At 37.2% G+C, this 20,230-nt stretch overlaps 1 protein-coding gene and 1 pseudogene across 2 annotated transcripts; one reads left to right on the top strand and one right to left on the bottom strand.

The window, feature by feature from the left end:
- Window positions 1–4,055: 4,055 nt before the first annotated feature.
- Window positions 4,056–5,000, top strand: LOC143391398 (olfactory receptor 51I2-like; annotated as a pseudogene).
- Window positions 5,001–13,088: 8,088 nt separating this feature from the next.
- On the bottom strand, window positions 13,089–19,397 carry LOC143391397 (olfactory receptor 52D1). Of its 2 annotated transcripts, XM_076844102.2 has the most exons (2): window positions 19,385–19,397; window positions 13,089–14,047 (listed from the first exon to the last, which is right to left on the bottom strand). In XM_076844102.2, exon 2 carries the CDS (start codon window positions 14,043–14,045, stop codon window positions 13,089–13,091), a length of 957 nt encoding a protein of 318 aa, XP_076700217.2. In that variant the 5' UTR covers window positions 14,046–14,047; window positions 19,385–19,397. The 2 variants fall into 2 exon arrangements, with proteins under 2 accessions (XP_076700217.2, XP_076700216.2); XM_076844101.2 differs by lacking the exon at window positions 19,385–19,397 and having other exon boundaries at window positions 13,089–14,045.
- Between the last annotated feature and the right edge of the window lie 833 nt (window positions 19,398–20,230).

The raw sequence follows: 20,230 nt of genomic DNA, 5'->3' as shown, positions 1-20,230 counted from the left end.
CAGGTAGAAATTCTGATTTAAGGTTTGTATGAATATTAAATAATGTATGTGAAGATTCTAGTCAACTTATGTCATGTAGCAGGTTGTCAGTCAATGGTTACTGTTTTGCATATCCTATCTTTGTAGTATGATTAAATGATTCAAACCTTAAATATTTCAGAATCATGGTATTTTTATAAGGGTTTCTTTATAATCTCTGCTATGACCTCTGGTGATGTATGCTAATTAATTTAAGAAGAAAGACTTGTTTTGTTTCATTTCCAAGTAATTGGAGCCACTTCCTTGTCCTCCCCAACCTTTATACACACATTTACAACCATTCACACACACACACACACACACACACACACACACACACACAACAATGCAAACACAGAACCTACAAGCAGACACTAATGAAAGCCTTTAGAGGCATTAAGTGCTGAATAGCTTCAGTTTTCCTCCATGTAAATTTTAAAACATTTAAAAATTAAACTCTAGAACAAGTGGAAAGAAGCTCAAAAATGTTTTAGACTTCCTGCAAGGGAAACTTTGCAAAATACTAATTTAGGTACAATCTAAGATATAAAGGGAACACATTAAGTCTTTATTTTCTAATGTTTTTACTCATCTTGCCTATTGAATAATTAGTATATAATTCAGACATAATGAAAGAAATTCATAAGGTTTGCTCCTACCCGGGCACTTGGTTGATGTTCAGTATATATCTGTCTTTCTCCTATTCATTCTACAATCCTTGTGATAAGAGATAGCATGGATAGTGGGGATAACTATGGTCTGCAACAGGATAATTATGATTAAATTCTGACTCTGTGAATACTTTTTCTGTGCACATCAATAAGCTTTTAACCTTTTTGTTTCCATTTCTCCATTCCAAGTATGGATGTTAAACAACATGGTGCACAGTATTCTAGTTTTAAGATCCTTAAATTAGTATTTGGAAGATAAGTCTGGCAATTGAAAGCCCTGAAAGCCAAAAGGACTTCTTACCTTTTATTCAAGTTGCTCTCTGACACATGAACAGTTAGCAAGTCTTTGCAATAGATTTGTTTCATAAGTACTTTCTTATGTGATGTTGAATCACATTTGCCCATACATGTAGGAACTGGTATTCTATTTAAAACTGAAGAGTTTGAAATTTGAACATGTCAAACAATTTTACTAATAATGCTCTTAACGAAGGAGCTGGGTTTTGATGTAGGTTAGACTATAAGGTGACAAATTGTTGCAGTGTACCTAGTCTGAGGATTTTCCCCTGGTGTGAGATGTTCAGTGCTAAAACTAGTACATTCCAGGCAAAGCAACATGGCCACCCCATCTGCTGACTCAAGATGGTGAGATTTTGTATGGTTAAGTGATTTTACTTCTTGAAATCTATTTGAGTTATGCCATGGTGAATGAAAAGATCCATAATCTGGGAATCAGTGAGAATCCATGGGTAGGAGATTCAAACTAGCTCTGTTGTTGATTTACTGAATAAATTCTGTCTGGGCCTCAGCTCTTGAAGATGAAGAGTTGAATAATGTTGACCACTTTAGGATAAATCAGTTTGACTCTTAATTTCTTTGAAAAAAACCTAAGGGGGAGAAATAACAGGGCACAGAAGAATCATCCACTCAAGATATTTCCTACTCCCTGGAGCCCCAGCCACTTCTTTTTGCCCTGGATTTATCAGACTCAGGGGACCCTTAAGAGGTGGCTTTATAGAGCTCAGAGCAGTGGGGCTCTGTGCAGGGCTGTGTACACAGTACGTGGAGTCCTTGGTGTGTGCCCCCTTGTTGTGTACCTTAGCTACATATCTTCTACCATTCACCAGAGCCACCCTGTGGAGGTGAGGAAGGAACTTCATTCAGGTCTTTCCTCACCACGATCCTCAGAAGCCTCATTCTTATTATCAAATTCATAAACACCCTGTAATGCAAAGAGTTGAAGAAGAAACTGATTTTAGAGAATGTGTTTTCTGAATTTTACTTCTATTACTTCACTCATATTCTACCTGTAGCCATTGGTGTCTGATTAGGAAAGTTGGCAGGTAATGAGTTCCTGGCTCTGAGGCTGCTGCTCCTGCTGTTAGCAATGGTACTGATTTAGGTCGTTATTTGAATGTTTACTTCAAAAGGTAAGTAAAGCCACTGAAAAGTTTTCAGCAGGGCTGTAGCATCATTTAATTTATTATTTGTAAACAAGTAACTTGGCTACTTTGTGCAGAATCGATTTGAGAGAGGGGTTTGGTTTTAAGCCATGTGGTCAAGAAAGAAGGCTCTGCCAATATCCTGTTTTAATGATGCAGAGGGACGAGTTTCCATTGGAAGTGAGATGGAGATGAGAAGCTAGGTTTAAGTATGTATTATAAAAGTGACAAGAGATTGATTAGATTTCTCTGTAGGAGTGGGTGAGAGAGATCAAGCATGCCTAACATGTTTTTTATTTTTTAAAACATGGACTCGGTAGATAGATCGGTAAGAAAATTATGAGATGATAAATATTGAAGACGGCCAAGTATGACAGCAATGAGTTAAATATTGCCTATTTTATGTTTGAGACACCAATGTACAGTAAGCTCTCACAATTTATTGAGAATTGATGCATGAATTAATAGCTAGAATAAATGCCTGAACTAGAATCATACATTTGGGATCATTGACACACAGATGAATAAATAGATGTACATTATAAGTTGAAAATAACTTGAGAATATTAATTCTGAAAGACAGCATAAAAATGGATGATTACTAGGGGGATAAAAAAAGAAAATAAGATTGCTATTGCTGTTCTTTCCTTTGATTGTAGTTGTGAAAATTGATCTTTCGTGAGGAAGAACAACTTTAGCTTCCTATTGGAATTGTTTGGGAGAGTGAAGAGAACAACACACATAAACATATAATTGGTATGGGTATGATATGAGGAAAGAGGTTTTAAGTAGCAAAATTTCGGATCCAAACTATATGCCATTCAGTAGATGAAAGGATAAAGAAAATGTGGTATCTATACACAATGGAGTATCACTCAGCCATAAAGAAGAATGATTTGTGATAATTGCCAGCAAATATATGGATCTGGAGACTATTATGCTAAGTGAAATAAGCCAGACCCTGAAAATTAAAGGTCAAATGTTTTCTCTGGGATGAGGAAGCTAACACAAAATAAGGGAGGCAGAGTGAGGAAAAGAATGTAAGTTCAGTAGATTAGACAATGGAAAATGGAGGTGGGTAGGAAAAGGAAAGACAGTAGAATGAATCTGACATAATTTCCTTATGCACATATATGATAACAACACAGTGAATCCCACCATCATGCACATTCATAAGAATGGGATGGTAACTAGAGTAAGAGACATTCTGTGCTTGTATAATTATACCAAGCATAGAATGTCTCCATTATGTATGTGTACAAAAAACCAATAAAAAATCTACTCAAGTAAATCCAACACAGCTTACAATTTGAGAATCTTTCATCTGAACAGAGAGAAAGAACATGTGGCGACATAGATCAGAAACACCAGGAGTAATCAGCAGTGGAAGGGTATGAGGTGATGGACTCGGTGGATGAGTGGGAGGCTCAAGCAACGAAGAGAAGATGAGGTCCTGGAGTGATGGTGGTATGCAGACAGGAGGGAAGAGGCAGCTGAGAAGATGGAAGAAAGAGCAGGAGTCATTAGGTGCAGAGTATTAAGAGGCATTGTGCCTCATTTTTTGAAGAGTCTGATAGCTAGGAACAAGTAGAAAGAAAAAGTCATTCTCCATTGTTAGGGAAAGATTAGATCCTGTGTAAAGAGTACAGACACAGGGAGAGCAGGGACAATGTTCAAAAAAGAGACTAAGGATTTGTTTGGAGAACAAGCAGGAACCCATGGCAGACATAGGGATGCTGCAGACAGTAGAGGTCTGAAATGCAATTTGCTTCTTTCTGGCTTTCCCACAGTCCATGGTATTAGAATCTACATGTCATTGTCCCTTTTTCTCTAAGACACTAGTTGATTCTAATTGTTACTTTTTCCGCCATGTGTTCTCAATTTACTATGTTTGTATTTCCCTCAAAGGCATTCAGAAACCACCATGAGAAGTTTGGGGACTAACCCCTCAAGTACCACCAGCTTCACACTCATGGGCTTCCCAGAGTTGGGAAGCCTGGAGCACTGGCTGGCCGCCCTCCTCCTGCTGCTTTATGCTGTCTCCATCCTGGGCAACACCCTGATTCTCTTCATCATCAAGGAGGAGCAGAGCTTGCACCAGCCAATGTACTACTTCCTGTCTCTTCTGTCTGTCACTGACTTGGGGGTGTCCTTTTCTACACTGCCCACTGTCATGGCTTCTATGTGTTTGCATGCTCCAGAGACTGCTTTTGATGCCTGCCTGGCCCAAATGTTCTTCATCCATTTTTTCTCCTGGACAGAATCTGGGATCCTGTTGGCCATGAGTTTTGACCGCTATGTGGTCATCTGTAACCCCTTGCACTATTCCTCAGTGCTCACTGATGCCCGTGTAGCCTACATAGGCATATCCATCGTCATCCGCAGCTTTTGCATGCTGCTTCCACCTCCTCTTCTCCTGAAGAGGCTGCCCTTCTGCAGGGCCAATGTCCTGATCCACCCCTTCTGCTTGCACGCTGACATGATCCGCCTGTCCTGTGGAGATACCACCATCAACAGCATGTATGGCCTGTTCATTGTCATCTCTGACTTTGGTGTGGATTCAGTGCTCATCCTTCTCTTCTATGTGCTCATTTTGCACTCTGTGCTGGCCATTGCCTCCTAGGAAGAGAGGCTCAAGACACTTAACACATGTGTATCACATATCTGTGCTATGCTCATCTTCTATGTGCCCATGGTTAGTGTATCAATAGTCCATCGATTTGGGAAGCATGCCCCTGAGTATGTGCACAAGTTCATGTCCTTGGTCTATCTCTTTGTGCCTCCAATGCTCAACCCAATTATCTATTCCATCAAAACTAAGGAGATTCGCAAGAGGCTACACAAGATGTTTTTTATACCCAAGCTCTGATTGGGGAAATAGTTCTAGAAAATCCATGCATACTGGAGATTCTTTCTATTATCTGTGTTTGGGTTTATCAGACTAATTCTTTGGAGATTGTCAATTTCCTTCTAAACATGGAAAGATAATAGGGTGTCTGATATTATCTGGCCCTAAACTATATTATGTTTCCATTACAGGCCATACCTCAAAACTTCAGGCTGCTCTATCTTGTAATTAATTCTTGTAAGCTTCACAAATACATTTTTTTTTTAATGAAAAAGGGTCTTTAATTCTAACCTTTTGTAATATTATAGTATTTACCTCTATATTTTCAAATAAATCTAAAAAATAATGGTATAAACAGAGTATGATATATATCTATACATATTTAACAGTGAATTTCACTTTTTTGGATAATTATAAAACAAAAAATAAATAGAAAAAAGTCAGTTAAGGTTGGGAATCAGGAATAGCGTGAAGGGAAAGTAGAAGTATTGGGGACTTAAATGTAGCAAATTATATTGCATACACAGATGATTATATCAAAATGAATTACTATATTATATGCAACTAATGAACTAATAAAATATTTAAAAATAGAGGTATACATACATACCATGTTATAATTGGGGAGCATGTGACTTGAGTCCATAGGGGTCACCGATGAATTGTTAAGAGAATAGTAGTCTTGAATATCATATCTTTAATCTTAAAAATTATTTGTACAGAAGGACTTTTTAAAAAAGTATAAATTTTGAAATATGAATATTTGTACATCCTATAAAATGGAATACACATTCTTTACTCATTTACTAAGTAAAATGAGACACATTAATTCTGAAATTTAGAAGTTTTAAGCATGAAAATATCTTTTAAAAGAGGCATATGCTGTCATCCCTCCTGCATGAGTAGAGGGAAGTTTCAGTTTTCTCTGGGGATCTAAATAGCACACTAAATGGAAAGCCACAGTTGTTGGGTGATCAGTGGAATACAAATCCACTAGGTGGCAGTGCAGCTTGCCGGGAAAAATGGGCTTGTGACCTAGGTTGAGAAGCTCACTCCAGAGATTTCAGCACATGCTGGAGCAGAGAGGGGAGCCACTGAAGAATGTCAGGAAGTTCACAGGGACTAGCAGCCATGGAAAGGGAAGAATGTGCTGAAATCCATGTGAAGGAAACAGCCCAGACCACATAGGCTGGTGGACCCTTGGCAGAAATGAGCTCAGTGCTGTGAGGTTTTCACTGGGCAGTGGACAGACCATGACAAAACTCAATCTGAGGGACAATTGAGAAGGTAGAATTGGGGCAAAAGGTTAATTTTTCACTGATATTCATTTACCTTTATTTCTTCGCAAGAAATAATTCTTGAATAACAAAGTCATATGGACTTGGTAACATGAACAAGTTCTAAATTTAAGAGAAGAATGCACTTGAATTTTCAATATACCCTTCTTGATCCCCAAATTAAGCAAACAAGAGAGAAAAAAATCACACAAAATTAGAACCAAAAGTGACATCTTCAACAAAACTCAGTAATAGGAATTCCTAGGGGCACTGTCCCCATTTGGAAAGTCTGAATCCCAACAGAACACTGGGTACGCGGCTTTGAGACTGATTGGCGAGAATGGAACAATCCTTATAGAGTTTAAGAGCTCATAGAAATGAGAGGATCATGGTCCTAAGCATGGGAAATCTCAGAAATGTCCAGCAAAGCAGCTCTTCCAATAGGATAGAGCTTCAACCTGAAGGAAACTGCATGCAAAAATAAGTGTATAGGCAAGGGGCAAAGAAAGCTCTGATGGTGTGGGAGAAGAACTCAGAAGAAGCAGATATGCACTTATATGTTATATGCAAAAGATATGCAACAGATATATTGTAGCAAGTGCTACAACAGCTCCACACATTTCTCAGGAAGCAGTCTGTAGGGTTCTAGGCTGGAACCAGGAGGGGGCAGAACAACCCTTACAACCACTCAGCTCTGACATACAGAGGTGGCCTCAGAGATGGGTGCTACTCAGAGGCAGTTGCTGTTTGCACAACTGCAGAGGAAAAGTAACAGCAAAGACACTGGGAGAACTACTCTGCCACTCCCTTCCCCTTCAGGTCATCCTCCCAGTGATCTTGGAAGATCTTCAAGATTTATATATTAGGAGAAAAATAGAAAGAAACTAAGCTATACACAGTTATGAGCAAAAATTAAAGAAGAATATCAGGGACAAAGATGAATCACATCCCTCAGTCATGCTGACAATTGATAGCTCCCCTTTTTTAATAGCTCTTTATATTCTACCATTTAAGGATCTGTATCTGAAATTAGATATTTTTGAGTCCACTATTTTTTAGGCTTTTGAAAAAGTTCAACTTGGTCTCAACTATATATTTGAGAAGTCACATCAAAAGCATGCAGATGGGAAGGGTGAGCACTTGTGCCACAATAAAAGATATTTCTAGCATCTATAAAAACATATACTCTCTTTTGCTGCTGCCTTACAACTGTGGACCAGTACCCTATTTAGAGACTGGTTAAGTGAACATTTTTCTTTCTGAGATAATTTATATTTGTTCAAATTGTTAAAATTATATTTTCTGTAGTGTATCAACTTCTTTTGGGTAGAAAAGGAAGGTACTTTACCTCCAGAATTACTACCACTCCCCCAATAAAATTCTCCACACTGTTTTACAACTGGGGCTGTTTCAAGGACAGGCATCAGTATTTCTGGCAGAAGGAGTAAATGTGTTCTGTTGACAAAAGAGTAGTGGATATTCTCCTCATGAGGACTGCTCTTGCTGAACCTAACCTCACTCAGAAGATAAACTTTCTGTGGCCAGCTGTTAATTACTGCTTTGTAAAACTATGGCTGGGAGGAGAGCACTTCTCATCCAGCTTAACTGTCACTGAAGCAGCAAAGTCATGTTTTCCTAGCAGAGCTGATCAGACCTGGAGATTGGTTCTTTGGAGTGGCACAAGACCTCTCTGTGGTATTCATGGTCAGCCATACTTATGAACCTGGACATTTCCTTCTTCTTCCAATCACTACTTTCTGAAGATGGTCCCACTTCCTGAGTTCATACTAATGAATTGGACTGAACCCCAAGCAAATGGATTTGCATTTTTTCATTTTTTAAATATGTTCTAATTATCTTAGTCCTTTTAATCTTGTCTTTGGGACACAGCCTCCTATTTCCCCCAAATATCAGTTTAGCAAGACCTAAATAATTTAGTGTTTCATGATAGCTTGAGACAAAATTAAGGACTGAGAATGAGAATGCATATTTTTGGATTTAAAAAGAAAATAATGTAGCAAAAATTTTTCACTAGATTCTGGCACATGTAAACTTAGGCCAAAACAGTTAACTTGAGGCTATAACTAGGGTAATGGTCCATATTTATAAGACAACAGCAAAACAGACTCATGTTAACTGTTGGTTTTTCTTATATAGGTTTTTTTTTTTACTTATAGTTGGACAAAATACCTTTATTTATTTATTTATGTTATGTGGTGCTGAGGATTGAAGCCAGTGCCTTGCAAATGGTAGGTGAACACTCTACCACTGAGGCACAACCCCAGCCCCCAAGTTAACTGTTTGTTTTGGCCATGTTTATGTGTGCCAGAATTTAGTGAGGAGTTTTTGCTCATTTTCTTTTTTTACATCCAAAATTAAACACTCTCATTCTCAGTCCTTGATTGTGTCCCAATATCTTGCTACTATTCTTAAGGTGAACTATCACAGCAAACTGTCTATTATTATAGAAATACTTTCATATTGGGGAAGGAGGTTTCCCTCTCAAATTTATGTCTAAGATATGTTGAAATGATACGTGTGCACATGCATGCATGCACACACACACACACTCACACAATAATACTGCTTACCACTATTTATTTTATATACCACATTCAATGAATCAAAGATAAATGTAATTGTAAATAAGTTATATTAAATGATTTAATAAAGTAATACTTAATACGTGGTAAAGTTTATATTATACTTCAAAATATACATATGTGTGTATTTAACAAAGAAGGAGATAATAAAGTAGATTGATGTTTAGCAAAACATATGAAAAAATGATGTATTCTTCCTAAATCTATGGTCTGGTAACACTTGGGGCTATTTTATGTCTCAAAAAAAAAAAAAAAAAAAAGAAAAGAAAAACAAAGTTAAAAAAATAAAACATTCAATTTAAGACATTAAAAAAATAATTTTGTAAAATGATGGAAGACACTAAAGGAAGTAAATCATTGTGAATGTGAAAGAGAGAAAGCAATCTATAAACTGACCCTTTAAAAGACTGCAAAACAAATGAACTTTGGAACATGATTCCAATGGAAAATAAAATATTGACATCACAAATATTGGAAGTGTGGAGATATTTTAAATATTCTGATAAAATTTTCTGTAAATAATTTAAATCTTTCTAAATTGATGTTTTGGGAAAATAATAAAATATAAACATTTAGAAATATGTGATAATTAAGGAAGATATGAAAATTATTAAACAATATTATTGCCACTCACAGATAAGCAGTATAGTACACAGTTTTTCCCCTAACTTTCCCCCAAATTGTTCAAGAAAGAGATTATTACTATTTGTATTAAATAATTATTTAATATGTTTATTAAATAATATATAGTATATTTATTAAATAATATATAAATAATAAATATGCTATATTTATTAAATAATAATGTTGGGAAGGTATATAAAATGTAAATATAATCCTTATGAACTATATAGAAAAAATCTTAACGTGATAAAATTGTGTACACTACTACACTAATGACAAAAAAGGTGTGAAAACTAGAAGTTATGAATACAACTAATCAATACTGAAAAAAGAATAATCTACATAGAATTAGAGAAGTTATTTTTCAGAAATCTCTCAATATGATTCTTCATATAAGGAGTGTAATAATAAACATTAATGTTATGAAGAGTAGATTTCAAAATGGTAAAATGAAAAAAAATACATGTCCTACATAAAAATAAAGCAATTTATTTTCTGTATATTTTCTTAGTCTGTAAGATCATAGGCATCCTAACTAAAATAAGACGAAAATGATTTTTTATTTCTTAAAAATTATATTATTTAACAACATTGTGAAGGACTCTTTGGCCACCATCATAAAACTTGGGACAGAAATGAGCTATTTCTCCTATTATTATAGGCAATTGCACGCTAAATTCAAACAACTCTAATTCTGTTTTATTCAGTCTTTGCCTCTTAATCACCATTATAAATACTACCAAATAGTCTTTTGAGTGAGATTTTGGTTGGATAAAAATATTAACATAGCACAGTACTGTTAAATATTTGTACATTTCTCTAGAAAATTATTTGGAAGGATTAACAAAAGTTTTATTATTATTTCTTGTCAGTGATATTTGGCAAGATATATTTTATATTTATCTATAGTGCATACATCTTATGTTTAAAGTAAAATTACACACACACACACACACACACACAAAACTGAGGGTGACTTGGGAGTTCTAAGGAGCTGAGCCTCCAAGGAGGGTGTGAGCATTGCTGCCCTGCTGGGAGATTCAGGAGAAGGGCTGGGTATTTAAGGCCCTGGCAGGATCAGTTCATAGACAACAGGCTGAGTCACTGGCACACACTCTAAAACTGGTGACCTTTGTCTGTTCTCAAAAGTTGAATTTCTATTAAGTCCTCAGATAACAATATGCTGCTCCTTTTTAAGGAAGGGTTATGTGAATACTGAATTATGGTAGTCAGAAAAGTGTCACTTTGAGAACTTTTGCCTTCTCTAAATAAACACCAGCTTCATGATACTTTAGACTACAGTTACAGGTGATTGAGACTGATCCAATCATGTGCTTCAATAAAGATTGAGTCATAAAACTTCTAAAGGCCCACCATATCTCTGAAGTGGGCCTGGATTTTGAAGCTCCCTAGAATTTGATCTCACCAGGCTGCCTCAAGCTCTCTTAGTATTCTCTCTGCTTCCTCCTTCCTGAGCCATTGTCCTGTCCCTCTTCCTCTTCTAATCTCACTCAGAGCTCCACACATCTGAACTTTCTCCTTTTGGTTTCTCTGTGCCAAGACATGACTGGCCCTGGCCCAGGACAACTCTCTGTGCAAGGATTTGCCTCTATTCCTGGTCTTGGAGCTCCCTGAAGCCAGAGCTGACACTTTTCTTCTTGTCCCACCAGTGGACATGGTAATTATTTTTTCCTCTACTTACTTTTCCTACTTTCCTTAGCTCATTCCAGTTTAATGGCTGTGCCTCCATCTGAACAGTATCAATATAATGTAAGTGAATAGGAATAAAATCACTAAATTTTTACTATATTTCAGGCACCTATGCAAGTCATGTTTTCACTACTCACTACAGTGGCATAATGCAGATGCCATTTTGTTTGTTAATTCAGCAAAGAATATGACAAACACCAGTATGATCTATAAAACATTTTCTATAATATTGATAAACTAATTTTTAATTATGTGAATGTCACAGATGTTGTATACTACTACAACTGCTATGTTGTAGTAGTAAAATTAGAATAAAAATTAACAAATTAGCAAATAGATAAATGCTGCAAATTAAGTCAGTATATATAATGAAATAGAGTATGCTTTTGTATATTTAAGGATTATTCATCAGGTATACAGACTTCTCCAGTCTGTATTGAGTGCTTGCTTTGTCTCAGACTCTATAGTGAGCACTTTACTGGGACTGGAGAAGTTAGATATGATGCTCAATCCATGCAGCTGGTAGGTAAGGTAGATGAAATTGAAGCTCATAGTCATATGGATCCATATTTCATATTATTTTCATGATACAGGACTAGAAAAATGTATGAGTTATTATCTACATCAAAGGAATGGACAGACTATTAGTTTATCTGAAATTGCAGGGTATTAATTTAAAATGAAAACAACAACATCCATCATGTTGAATATTTGGCAGGGATATTGGTAGATTCTTCTATTTTAGAACTGAGATTACTAAAATTTTGTTGGAATTAAAAAAGAATATGGTGTGGTGGTGCACTCTTGTAATCTCAGGAGCTTGGAAGACTGAGGCAGGAGGATCACAAGTTCAAAACCACTCCTGGCAACTTAGCAAGATTCCATCTCAAAATAAAATATAAAAAGGGCTAAGAACAGAGCTCAGTGGTTAAACATCATTGAGTTCAATTCCCCATACTAAAAAAAAAAAAGAAGAAGAAGGACATGGATTCACAACCAGCTCCCCAGAACCCTAAAGAAAGGATGGCTTCATAACTGAAAGAAATGGCAAAGGGGACAGAAGGAAGAAAGGGTGAAATTGTGGGTCCATTTAGCACTGACAATATTTTAAGCACGGTTTAAATATGACAGAGTTATTCTGTAATATGGTCACCACTATAATCTGTGAGCTGAGACAAAAATTAAGGTGTTAGAAAAGTTAAATAAATTGCTCCATAAATGTTACATGACTTTTTTTTCTCTCTCTCTTTTTTCCTTTGTTTATTGAACATTTTACATGTAAGGCATTTTCTTAAGTTCAGTACATTTATTTTCTTATGTATTCCTTACCATAAAATGAAGAGTTAGATGCTATCATTATTCCTACACATCAGAGGGTCAAACTGAGGGACAGAGACATTTAATGCAATGCTTAAGATCACAAATGTGCTAAGAAGAGGAGTCAGGATTCAAACCTAGGCATTCCGAATTCACATTCTATGCCCTGAGCTGCAACCAAAGGAGTAGAATTCTGCTTCAAATTCACTCTAAACACCTTTTTCTTTGCCTTTGAACTCATGCAGGAAGTTATTCTCATGAAACTGTCACCTCTTATGATCAGGGACTGACTTGCTCCTTAGTAGTTCATAGCCACTTTTGAGACAGCAGTGAAAATATGATCATCTTTCTGGGCTATTCTGAGTTCCTCAAGGAGCAGTGGGAATGCAACATGTTCAGTGTGATAAACAGTACCTCCATGTCATCTGGCTCATCCTGTTCCTCCCAGAGCTTCCAGACAATTAAACTTAGTCTTGTCATATCATAGATCCCCATGTATGCAAATGAATCTGGAAAGTGATCCTACCCATTTATTTTTCTTATCTCCAATTATCTTTCTTATCTCTTCTGTTTGGAATTCATACTGAGATCTTCCTCAAGTAAAGCAATCTTAGAAGTCGACTCCGAATCTCCTTGGTTCTAGCTCCATAGATGATGGGATTGAGTACAGGAGGCACCAGCACATAGAGATTCGCCAGAAAGATGTGCACATGCTTGGGAACTCGGTTGTGACCAAAGCGGTGGGTAAGGAAGGAGAAGAAGGCAGGGATGTAGAAAACGAGGATGACACCAAGGTGGGAGCCACAGGTACTCAGAGCCTTGTGCTGGGCATCATGGGACGGCAGGCGAAAGACAGCACGGAGGATAAAGCCATAAGAGATGGCAATGAGGATAGAATCCAGACCCGTGGCCAGCAGAGCTACAGTTAGCCCATAGACAATATTGACAGTGATGTTGGCACAGGCCAGCCGAGCGATGCCCATATGCTCACAGTATGTATGAGCCATGACATGGCGGCCACAGTAGGGCAGTCGTCTCAGCAGGAAAATGAAGGGGGAGACAATAGCTATGCTCCGGAATACACCAACAATGCTAATTCTGCCTATGACAATATGGTTGAGAATGGTTGTGTATCTCAGTGGGTTGCAAATAGCGACATATCGATCAAAGGCCATGGCCAGGAGAACTGAGGATTCCAAAGCATAGATAGAATGGACAAAAAACATCTGGGCCAGGCATCCAGCAAAGGAAATCTCACCTGCATGGAGCCACAAAATGGCCAGCATTTTGGGCACTGTGGTGGAGCTGAGAGCCAGGTCAGTGAGTGAGAGAAGACAAAGGAAGAGGTACATGGGAGCATGCAGGGCGCTGTCCTTCACAATGACCAGGATGATGGCAGCATTGCCAAGCAGTGCTACCAGGTACATGGCACAGAATGGAATTGCAATCCAGATATGAGCAAACTCCAGCCCTGGGATTCCTGTCAGGAAGAGAGTGTCTGGGAGACTCTTATCACTGATGTTGCAGGCTGACATCCTTTTGGCAAATCAAGGGTTCCTTCCAAGGGCTGATGATATGTCTACCCTGGAACAACAGGCATGTGGTTGATTCATATGAAATGATGCCTTTTCTGTGAAAAAATGATTTTCAGACTGTGATTTTTTTTTTTTTTTTTTACTTATTCAAGCATCTGAAAAGTATTTCACTCTGAGTCCTAACATACATGCCCTTTTCTTTTAGGCAAAGATGTAATGATGCATTAATCTTTTTTTTTCCTGTTTGAATCTATCTTCCCAGATAGATATATGCCCAAAGACCTACTTTTATATTTCACCTAAAGTGCTTAGAAAGAAGGTAGATGATCCTGATATGATTACATACCTCCTAAATTAGTACTTTAGTGATATGAGCATTTCTGTAGGAAAAGAAAAAGAAAAAGTGAAATAAATCAGCTCTACTTTCTGCAGAGATAATACACACTCTATGTCAGAGTTAGCTCATCCTGCAAACTTACTAATGTAATTGCAGGATGTGAGGGACAGCCGAGAGTGCTACATCCTGATGGATACATATGGAGGGAGAAAGTAGGTTTTCTAGATTTGACATCCACAAAGACATTCGGGAGTAGGACTCTATTTTGGCTGTAAAGGAATAGTTAGTATTGCATATAGTCTCCTTAACATACTTTGTACTTAAAAAGGCCTTCAGAATTATGCCATGAAACCCAAATTTGAGTCCAGATTCTATATCAAGAATTGTTGTGTCACCTTGAACAAATTTCTTTCTTCTCTATAGCTTTCTAATTACAAAGGGCATGATTCTATAGTCATTTTGTGCTTTTTTGTTTACCAAGTCACATTGGAGAAATTCAACATTTTTGTGACTTTGTTATCTCCAAATTGAGAAAGACTTCATCTTGCTTAACACCTTCATAAGAAGTTGAGCAAAGATTTATATTTATGGGATTAAATGTTTGGATTCCCCAAATAATTCCCCTCCCTTTAAAAATAATCTTTATTTCCTAATAATGAATAGTCAATAGTTTGAAAAATATCATTCTACAGTTCTTACCAGTGGGAAGACCAAAAGTCCAGAGATTTGAACTGATATAATTTAGATTCATGCATGTTTCTTGTGGAACTGAAATGACGTCTTATATCTCTAACTTCAGAGTTTTGTGTTTTCATCTTTCTCTACAATCCATTAGTATGACCAACACTTGAATTCATAATGCTTCCAAAGAAACCGATTTCTTTCCATTTAAAAAGGCAATAGTTTTACTCATTATCTAAACATCAAATAAGTAAAGAGAAGTAGAAAGCCCCTTCCAATTTGCATTAGATTCTCAATTTTGACACCAGATGATTCTGGGTTTAGCCTTGATACTTACCTCTGACACTAGTGGAAAGACACTCAGAGGAGAGCTGAAGTCAGTGCATTTTATCTTCTTGGCTTATTCTTTCCATCCATGGAAGATTTCAAATGGGTGTTGGAAAGTACTCTTAAAATCTATGGGTGTGAGGACCAGAAAGATTGGGTAAGGGCAGGTCCTACTGTCAGCCCTATACTTCAGTTAAGTAAACTAAATCTGAGTTTATTTACTGAACACAGCTGTTGGGGGATCTTATTTCAAGAACTTACGTGGATCAGAGACATGCACTTGCAGGTGGAACAGGCTGTGTTTGGAGCTCTGAGTAAAGAGATGTACAGTCTCCGTGTAAAGGTGTGTGGCAGAGTATACTCGTGCAATGACTTAGGCTGGAGTTTTGAAATTGGGCGAGTAAGAGCTATATCTCTTTGTGGGTTCAGATAGATGTGTTAAGAGACAGTGAAGGGTCTGAATGTGTAATCCGTGTTCTTAGATCTCTGAGCTCATTATATGTTTTCAGTTCATCTCCATATTCCAGCTTCCTCTGGGCAAAGGTCTTGGTAAGTGAGGTTATTTATTGCTTCTCTCTGTGATGCTCAGATGTTAAAACTCAGGTAGCCTTCTCTAGGGATTTGATCTGTGGCAATCTGTTGAGGGAGAGAAAGATAATAATTAGTTGATAGATGAGGAAAGAAAACAGGAAAATTTTCCAGTAACTTGATAAGGAATGTGGAAATGAAATATCTTATCTAAATATTATATTCTCTATTCTGATCTTTACTTTCTATCTTCTTTCTTTGTCTCCCTTTTCTATCCTGGCCTTCTTAAATTCCCACTCATAGTAGATCAACCGGAATTCTGTGCCCATGAGGCATAGTGAGAAATTGATGTGAATGATGAAGCAAATACTGATGTTGGATGTATATTCACAACATTGTACTATCAGACTTATCTTACAAAAATCCGTGTTCAAAGAAAAAATAATTAAGACTTTCATGACAATGATAGAAAAGTTTTAAGAAAGGCATGGACCTTTCTGAGCATCCTCATTACAACGAGCCGGACTGTTAAGCCAATCTTTTTAGGAAATGACATCAGAAATGATCACTGCACCATTATCACTATTCATTGCCCTCCTAGGTCAATGTCAACAAATTTCTGACTCTGAAGTCTTAGAATACCTGTCTTCTGCCTCCCATCCTCCTCCTCCATAATTCTCTTTCAAGGTTAATCCCTGCATTTGTATTGTCCAGTCTTTGAGGAATGTCTCTTCTTTGTTCTTTACCTTCTTCTTCTTCCAGCCTAAGGCTAAATGTGTTTGTTTCCTACTGTTTTCCTAAGAAACAATCACCTGTTTAGCAGCTTAAAACAACAAAGATCTGTTAAGAGTTTTTGTAGGTCAGATCTTTGGTTCATGTCTGTTCCCTATCTTTGTAGACTGAGGCTTCCATTCCTTTGCTAGGGATTCAGCTGTGACTCTCCCACATTACTTCTCATGCTTTCCAGTTGAGTCCTTCAGGTAATGATGGAATGAATGCCTCTCATGCTCTGACTGATCTGCTGCGTTGTTGTCGCTCTAGCCTGAAAAACTCTGTGCTGTTACGTGACTTTTGTGACTAAATTATGTCCATTTAAATCATCCAAAAGAAAAAAAAAATCCAATCTTAAGGTGTAAAATTTTAATTGCATCTGCAAAGTCCATTTTGATGTTGGATCAATCTTAATAATATTTGCTTGATTTTTGAGAGATGATAGCAGTTTAAAGTGACCTGGAAACCTTTAATGACTGCCTTATAATATTGCAAATTCTCTGCTATTCTGCCCTAGAATCTTTCCTGCAGCTCTTCATTATTACATTAATTGAATATAATGTTTCCTTAGAAGTTTCCCCAGGAAGACCACAAATTAGTATATTTATTCATATACACATTTTCATTACTAATATAATTTCCAGATTTATTCTCATTTGTGTTTTGTACATTTTATTCCATAGACCTTGAGGGTAGGAACTTGACATTGTCACAGTTGAGAAGTTTTTTTTTTTTCTTTTAATGTGGAAAAAGTTAAAGTGAAAGACACTGGACAAGGAACAGTAGACTCTGAATTCTGCCAAATCCCCATGTACTGAGCAGCTTTCAGGTGGCTTCCTGACCTGGGTGCATGAGACTGGTGTGGAAAGATCTAAGGTTAACTAAGGAGTCGCTGAATCCTGTATTCTGATTCATCTCTGAGAGGGATTCTTGAAAAGTGCCTGCATTTTCTTCTTGTTAGTCTCAGAGGAACGCTGGGTATGTGAGAGGGTCTTTCTAAAAAGCAACTTTCTTACTGGTTTGCTTCAAGTGTGAGCCTGCTCTCTTCCTTCCAGCTGTATCTGTTGGTGTTTTCCTAGAATTCAGTTGTTCATGCTACTCCAAGCGTTTATTCTTATTATTCTGAACACAGAGGTCAGTGTCCATCTTCAGATGCTCTACTCAGGAGTTAATTTCTGGAACTGAAACATAATCATCAATCTCCACTGATGCTATATGGCAGCCAGTGGGCTTCCTGCTTCCCACACAGTCACTCCCTTAATCATCCCAATCATTCTGTGATATGAGATTATTAACTATGGGTGAAAATGAAACTGTGGTTTAGAGGCTTTGTTAAGACCAGTGGTGGAATCTGAACTCAAACCAAGGTCCACTTTCTCAAGGCAAGTGGTCGAATCTTGACTCCACATCAGTTGCTGAACTTTGTTAAGTAGCCCCATATCACACTTGCTGTCTCCCTACTAGGTGTTTAATAAACATTTGTGAAGAAACCAACACAGTGCTAAGTTCTCAAAACCTCATTAATAAAGGAACATATTTAATCAATAATCACATTCTATGTTGGTCATGCATGGCACACCAGTGTTTTCATCATGCTGAGGGTCAATTTTATAGATGATCCAGGTGAGAATTTCACATGTTCTAGTAAATGCAAATGCTGAAATTCATTTATATTGAGCATGAACTCTCTGTATAGTGGGGTATTTTGTTTGTTTGTTTTTTGCTGTTGTTGTGTTTCGTATCCAGATTTCAGTGGATTTGATCATAGGTATAAAGTAGGAAAGACAAACCCTGAATTAGGAGATATTTAACTATTATTTTGCTACTAACAAACTGAATATAATTGAGATAGTTGACTTCTTAGATGCTAATAACTGCTAAAATGTGGGTCCACCTGCAATTTTATTGCAAGTTCCTTTTAGTTAAGATCACTCTTGCTCCAGCATACTAATATAAGACATGAAGTACCAGTGGGAGATGTGGAGCACTGCTGATGCTCTGTATTCCCAGAAGTCCACGAACACCTGAGCTGATGACAGCAAAATGGACTTCCTGGAATCAGCCATATAATGCTAAGGCCAGTTAGTTGGCAGAGGAAATTGTGGACTATGATCAGGGCATGCAGGGCCCCCAGTATTGCTTTCCCTTTCAATGCAAGAGATCTCTCAAGTAGGTAAGTTGAAGTTCTAGAAACCCCAAATTCAGATTTTAAGCCACCTACCCTTAACTTAGAAACCCAAGTGCTAAGATATAGCAATCTGAAGAATAAAAGTCTACTACTCTGATTATTTATTATATGCCTATATCATTTTCTTTCGGCTTTCATATTTTCTATCCACTGCTCTTGATCTCTGAAATCCCACATGGTTTCTGGTTCACACATTACTTCCTCAGGAATATTCCATTAGGCTGCATTTTGAAGGTGAATGTCTTTATGTAAACAAGCATCCCATACTTATTTCAGACGCATCTGGTATCAGAAGATGCATAAAAAGATCCTGGTGTGTTAGAAGTTATGTGGAAGGATCCTATTTATGCTAAATGATTCCAAAAGAGGGGGAGGTCTATTTATTGCACAGAGAGACAAACCAAAATTTACCGGAAAGCTTGCAGGTAAGGAAAACAAAGTGGACTTAACATGTGGAATTATGGCAAAATTGTATCCTGAGATAAAAGGACAGAGGAATCCTGAATGCAGATGCAGGAACAAAGGCAGATGAAAGTCTGGAGTTGAGGATATAAGCAGGTTTTAAAAACCAGAGTTGCAAATTATTTGCTCCTGAGAATTTTCACTTTGGATTTTCACAACCACATTAGGTAAACTTATTAGCATTAGCATCTCCACTTTGACACAAAAGATTTAAAACTCAGAAGCTTGAGTGACTCACTGAGCATTTCTCTTCATCAGTCTCTTGCACTAAGTACAGCATTGGTAGTGACCAAAACCATGAGTAAGGATCAGGATTTAATTTTAGAGCTAGTGACAGAGGAGAGAAGATTCACAATGTTATAATGCAAGTCATGCAAAGAAATACACATGATAGGAGAAGCATGTCTAGGTCTATGAGGGGTAGGGAGAGTTATCTCTACTGGTATAGATCAGCCACATATTCATGAAAGAGGGCATCTGTGGACTTCAGCCAAGGAAGATGATTTGAAGAGATATGTACAAAAATCAGGCAAACACTAAGTACTGCTTGAGTGTATTAAGATTTGGATAACACCAAGAAGCCATATGTGGGTATCTATTTATATATATGAGGAAGAAAATTTTGAAAACTGAGGTTAGAAATATTGATTTAATACTGACCAAAGGGGCCTTTAATTCTAGGCTAATGAATTCAAATGTGACCATTTGTTAATGATAGACCACTTAAAGATTTAATTAGAAAAGTGCACTGTCATAATAACATTTCAAATTATTCATTCTAGCTAAGTATGGTGGCACACATCTGTAATCCTAGTGACTTTCATTTTGTGCAGGAAGATTGTGAGTTCAAAGGCAACCTCAGCAACTTAGCAAAACCATGAGCAAAGTTAT

This window comes from Callospermophilus lateralis, chromosome 2, assembly GCF_048772815.1.
Source record: "Callospermophilus lateralis isolate mCalLat2 chromosome 2, mCalLat2.hap1, whole genome shotgun sequence".
NCBI classification, from domain to species: domain Eukaryota; kingdom Metazoa; phylum Chordata; class Mammalia; order Rodentia; family Sciuridae; genus Callospermophilus; species Callospermophilus lateralis.
The sequence above is the reverse complement of the archived record's forward strand: the minus strand, read 5'-3'. Positions and strand labels throughout refer to the sequence as shown.